Source organism: Carlito syrichta, unplaced genomic scaffold, assembly GCF_000164805.1.
Source record: "Carlito syrichta isolate Samal-C Ts95f unplaced genomic scaffold, Tarsius_syrichta-2.0.1 Scaffold305409, whole genome shotgun sequence".
Lineage (NCBI taxonomy): Eukaryota > Metazoa > Chordata > Mammalia > Primates > Tarsiidae > Carlito > Carlito syrichta.
Window position 1 is genome coordinate 545205 of NW_007249505.1, and position 6237 is coordinate 551441.

The 6237-nt window shown below is 43.6% G+C and overlaps 1 protein-coding gene across 4 annotated transcripts in view; it reads left to right on the forward strand.

Annotated features, from left to right (window-relative positions):
* COLEC11 (collectin subfamily member 11) overlaps positions 1-6237 on the forward strand; it is a 67336-nt gene that overhangs the window by 28392 nt on the left and 32707 nt on the right. For 2 of the 4 annotated variants that reach the window (XM_008061666.2, XM_008061667.2), the window contains exon 3: positions 782-853. The exons of the other annotated variants lie outside the window; for them this stretch is intronic. In XM_008061666.2, the coding sequence (XP_008059857.2) occupies positions 782-853 (72 nt within the window). The remainder of the gene's footprint in view (positions 1-781; positions 854-6237) is intronic. 4 annotated transcript variants of the gene reach the window in all.

The following is a 6237-nucleotide window of genomic DNA, read 5'->3' on the forward strand; positions in this document are numbered from 1 at the left end:
AAAAAAAAAAAAAAAAAAATTTCTTTTGAGAAGGGAAAATAACAATCCCATTTGTGTTTTAGGAAGATCGTTTGGATATGATTAGGGAGGAGGGAGGGAAGACTGAAGGGGAGGTGTTGGTGCCCCCAGGCCCTCTTGTGACCCCTGCCCCACCGCACACATCTCTGGACCACATCTTTGGGGGTGTCTTGAACAGTCATTCAACATCCCTGTCTCCTGCACCTGGTGGCTGGATTCTGGACTCAGGTGGGTATGCCTACCTGGTTACTGGCAGCCCCCGTGTGGGCGGCCCTGACACAAGCAGGAGTATATGGGGAGCCCATGCTGAGGGAGACCAGGTTGATGCTAATGTGAGCACCCAGATTCATCCTCCCCTGTGTGTGAACCAGATAAAGCACAGGGAGAGGCCAGAGTGACACCTCTCATAGGGACACTTGAAGATGCTTTCTCTCTTGTCACTGGTGTCAGGGTGAGGTGGAGGGCTGGCAGCTAGAGTGGGTCTCGGGGGAGTACCATGTGCCAGGGCACAGACTGGAAGGTAATTGGCAAGAGGGACAAATGCGGAAGAAAGCAGGAAGGGAAGAGAACAGAACTGGGGCACCTGGGATGGGGGCTGGGCTGCATAGGCCTGGATGGGGAGGGTCAGGAGAATGAAGGAAAAGGGGCCTAGCCGGCTGCAGGGACAAGGTGGGTGCCCTTCTAATGGTTCTTCCTCCACATATCACACCGGAATGCTGTGGTGGGCAGAACCGGCTGCTAAACAATGTGACTTCTTCCACAGGGGATACGGGAGAGAAGGGAGAAAAAGGCGCCCCGGGACGGCCTGGAAGAGTTGGCCCCACGGGAGAAAAAGGTACCTGCAGCTCCTGGGCCTGCCTGCAGAAGCCTGCAGGCGAGGGCAGAGCTGATGTTCCAGCTTCTGCTAGATCTGGGGAGTGGGAGAGTGGTGTGGGTGATTCCAAAGAGGATGTGTCCCTGCCCCTGGGGAGCTCAGGGAGGCAGACAGTGCCGCTAGGGGGCAGGGGTGAACACCGTGCCCTTTGGTGCTGGCCTACAGGACCCTAAGAATTAAAGTGCATCCTGGAAACTCAGCACAGGCTTTCTAACCTGACCTCTCTAAGCCTCATCTGTAAAATGGGGATAACAGTTTTCAGGATCAATTGTGAGCCTTACATGAGATCAGTATAGTTATGAGGAGGGGTGGCAAAAGACACAGCTAGTTAGTGGACCCTAATCACTCTGAATCTGTTTCCTTGTTAGTAAAATAGTATAATTCTGCCTGCCTCAAGGGACTGTGCTGAAGCTTACAGGAACTAGATCATACATGCAAAGGAGACAGATCATACATGTAAAGGCAGATGTTCAATAAATAGTGGTTATTCTCTTTGGGATGTATTTATTATTAGCACTTTTATTTATTTTTTCCTGTGGAGCACAGTGATAAGCACATTTTTTATGGATGTGTTTAGGATAGAAAGGGGTGGGTAAAAGGGAGAGGAGGCAGGGAGGCAAATGTATTATATACAAAGAGAAATCACAAAGACCACCCCCTCCTTTAGCTCTTTGCTGTTTCTTTCTCTTTGTTTTCCGCATCCTCAGGATATGCATGCCACGTCAGTCTTTCTTCATAAAATGCTATCACAATTTGCGGACATTTCACATTTGCTTCTTTTGCAAGAACCAGGTCTGCTTCATCTGTGTCTTTCCATTTCATTTAAGAACATTAAATCACCACAGGAATCTGTTGCCCCAGTGATCTTTTCTGGTTCCAGTCCTCTCTCAAAGCCCCGAGCGATATCATTGCTCTGCTCTCTCTTTTTTTTGGACTTGATATCATCAGCAGTGTTTGAGAAATTGAATTTCCTTTTGTTACTTTCTGACTTCTCCCTGGGTTTGTTATTTTCACTCTCCTTCATCTTCTTATACTTTTTCATAAACTCGGAAATTAGCTCAGGGCAATCCAAGTTTTTCTCAGGTTCCCAAGTATTGTGTTCCTCCTCCTCATACTCTGAAGAACTGTCAGCTATCCTCTTGGTTTTCTTTCCCATGTTGCACACTGTCCCACCTGAAGGACTAAGGCTACTGGGTGCCCGGGTTCAAAAGTGATCACTCATGCTAACATCTGCTCTGTTCCTCTATGGTGAGGCTGCGCCACAAGTCACCGCTGCTGCTGCCTTCTGCGCAATGCCAATTGCCCGCCAAAACGGATCCTTCCCTCTATTATTAGCACTTTAAAATTTATGAAGTCTGGCCAGGCACAGTGGCTCAGCCTGTCATCCCATCACTTTGGGAGGCCGAGACGAGAGGATTGCCTGAGCCTGGGGTTTCGAGACCGGCCTGGGCAACTTGGTGAGGCCTCGTCTCTACAATAAATCACAAAAAATACCTGGGTATGGTAGTGTGCACCTGTAGTCCTGGCTACTTGAAAGGCTGAGGTGGAAGGATCATCTAAATCCAGCAGGTCGAGGCTACAGTGGCCGTGAGCGTGCTACTGTATTCCAGCCTGGGAGACAGAGTGAGACTCCAACTCAAGAAAAACCCTCCAAAACAACATTTTATCAAGTCATTAAAAAGTGTCCATGGAAATGTTTTCTCAATATTTACACTTCCTTCTATGAGAACACTTACTACAATTTATTTAGCCAACCTTCCAACCAACCTTGTAACACTGAAGAGTTATTTCCAATTAAAAAATTATAACAACATAAAGATAATTGATTAGATATACTTAAGTCCATGCACTGTTTATTTTTTTACCTTTTTGAGGTGTAATGTGTGAATATTCCCCTTTTGAAGTGTACGAAGCAATCAGTTTTCATAGTCACACACACCTATGCCCTTGTCAGAATCAAGGTATGGAACATTGTCACCACTGAAAATGCCATGGACCTTTCACAGTGAGCCTCCACCAACCCCAGTCACGGATATTTTACTTCTTATTTTCTTTCTTAATTATAAAAAAATTAAAAAATAAAACACTCTGATAGTTTAAAGTTCAAAATGTACAAAAAAGCATTGCCTGCCCCACCCCCTACAGCCTCTATTAATTTTTCATTTATTTTTACAGAGATATTTTTATGAGTTGGCAAGCACATTTATGATTGATTCCCCCCCCCCCCTTTTGTGCAAATAAGCTGCACAGCATATCACATAATACTATATCTTGGGGATGATTCTATATGAAGACATACAAGATTTTCCATATTCTTTGATATAGTGATTAGTATTCCATAGCACAAATTTATCATGATTTGCTAGAGATTTACATGCTCCTAGGTGCTTGCTGCACTGAATAAACTTGTACAGATGTCATGTATACAAGTGTAACTCAGAGATAAATTTCTTTTCTTTTTTTTTTTGAGTTGGAGCCTCACTCTGTCGCCCAGACTGGAGTGCAGTGGCCACTCCCGGCCACCGTAGCCTCGACCTGCTGGGCTCCGGCGATCCTTCTGCCTCAGCCTTCCAAGTAGCCGGAATTACAGGCATGCGCTACCACGCCCGGCTGATTTTTTGATTTATTGTAGAGATGAGTTCTCACTGCCCAGGCGGGTCTCGAACTCACGGGCTCAGGCAATTCACTCACCTCAGCCTCCCAAAGGCGCAGGATTACAGGCTGAGCCACCAAGCCCGGCTGAGATAAATTTCTAGCAGTGTAATTGCTACATCTAAATGTGTGTGCATTTGAAATTTGATAGGAATTGCCCAGTTGCCTCCCAGAAGGATTCAGTCATTTCCTCTCTGACAGGAAGAGCTCAGGAATGCCTGTTCTGTTTGCCCTCCACAAGTTAGAAGTGCCAGTCCCATAGTAGTAGTAAAATGCTACATCAGTGTGGTTTTCCTTTGCCTCTCTCTTTATGAATGAGATTGGGCCATTTTTTTTCTTATGTGTTTAAAAGTCATTTGTGTTTCTTTTATGTCTTTCTTGGGGTTGTCTGTCTTTTTTTTTTAAGTCCTTTTTGGGATCTTCTTGATGTGTAAGATACTACTTTTATACTGGTATTTTCCCTACACATCTCTGAATATTTCCTTAGAGTAAGTTTCTAGAAGCAGAATTATGAACTTTATTTATTTATTTTATTTATTTTATTTTTGAGTCGGAGTCTCACTCTGTTGCCCAGGCTGGAGTGCAGTGGCACGCTCATAGCCACTGCAAGCCTCGACCTGCTGGGCTCAGGCAATCCTTCTGCCTCAGTCCTCCAAGTAGCTGGAACCACAGACGTGCACCACCACGCCCGGCTTATTTATTTATGTATTTATTCATTTGTTTATTTTTATTTTTATTTATTTTTTTTAGAGACGAGGTCTCGCCAAGTTGCTCACGCTGGTCTCGAACCCGTGGTCTCAGGCAATTCTCTCACCTTGGCCCCCAGAGTGCTGGGATTATTGGCAAGAGCCACTGCACCTGGTTGGAATTACGAACTTTAAAGAACACTCTTGTAGATTCTCCTGCTCACCGTACACTTCCCATTCTCCAGAAGAGTCTCTCTGCCGTTTTCACACAAGCATGAGTGAGTGAGGCACAGAGTCCCTGGGACCTGGCTTCTAGAGATCCTGGAGGGATAGCATGTCCCAGTGTGTTCAGGCAGAGGCAGGGGCAGCTGGCCATGACAAGCAGAGGGCCCGTCGGGGCAGGGCGCTTGACCATTAGATGTCTTCTCATCTAGGAAAGGGGGAGGGTGTCTTACCTGTTTCATAAAGTTGTTGGGTGATAGTAAAAAGTATCTAGAAATGCAAAGTGTTTATTATTTTTACTTTATTACTATGCTTCTAACAGTTGGACGTGCTGTAAATTGTTACTTATTTTATTGAATGAATTATGAAATTTGTACAGTGATAAAATGAGCATCCCTCTATTGTCTTGTGTAGATGACTTTATATTTCAGCATTAGAAAGTAGATATCTCCCCTATTCTAGACAGTCATAAATTCATTTTCATGATGCCATTTCTTTGATGCCTTTTCAAAGTTGTGATGTTTGAGCTTGGTGCCCAGCAGCCGCAAACACCTCAATGTCACGTTGATGTGGAAGCCCACCTGCATGCTCACCTCTGTCACCAGTCACCCCCAACACTGAGCTCTCTTGTCGCTTTTTCTCATCAGCATTGCCTCTCTTCTCATTCTCAGAGGTCAATGTAAGGACGTGAGGACTACAAATGCTTTCATTGCACTTTCTAAATCTGCTGACAAGAATGTATCTTGTTGGCCATAGAAATAGCCTTACCCATCACATTGTCTCCTGTCATTGGCTACCATATTGCATGTCTGTTAGGGGTTGAGCACTTGGGAAGGCACACAGAGACAAGGAAGGCTAGGTCCTTGACTTGGAGCCCTGCACAGTCCAGGGGAGGGGGCAAATTTGTGAACCCAGCGTGGGTAAATCAAGGCAGAAAGCCATGAGCAATATGGAGCTGAATTTGGGCAGGATTAAGAAGCTACTTTGTTTCAAAATTTTTTAATATATAACAATAACACATGCTCACAATAGGAATTTTATTTACCTATATAAAAGTGGTGAGAAAATTATCCATTGTCAGACCAAGAGATAGACACTTTTTTTGGCATACTACCCTTTTGTGCCTTTTTTTTTTTTGCTTTGCTGTAATTATGTTGTATATACAAATTTGCATCCTATTTCTCAAATTTAATATTACATTTAAATGTGAGCATTTTCCATGCTATAAAGTCATTTTAATGGACGAAGGGTTCTACAACATCTCAGCTCAGGGGCAGCGTGTCTAGCAACAGTGAGTCCAGTCTGTACACAGCCAGTCCAGTACTTGATAAGAAATTATCAAGTTTTATAGGGGTTTGTCACTGTCACTGAAAAAATTGAGCAGCTTTCGTTTGGGGTCTTTGTTACTTCACAGTATGTAGAGAATGAATTAGTGCAAGTAGGATTTATTTGGATTATTGAACAGTGGAACTAGTTGTGTATAAATTTAGAAAATATCCATTTTTAGATGATGATTAAGAAAGGAATGACCATGGCATGATATAACTTATGTGAATAAAGCAGGATACAAGAACAGGCACATAATTAAGGTATTTAAAAAAGGCACAGAAAAAAGGGATGCAAAATTAAACCAAAATATTAGCAGTAGATATTTCTGGGTTATAGGATGATGGATATTTACATTTTCTTCTTTATTATTTTCTGTATTTTTAATATTTCCAACAAATTCTTTTTATTTTTTTTTGAGTTGGAGTCTCACTCTGTCGCCCAGACTGGAGTGCAGTG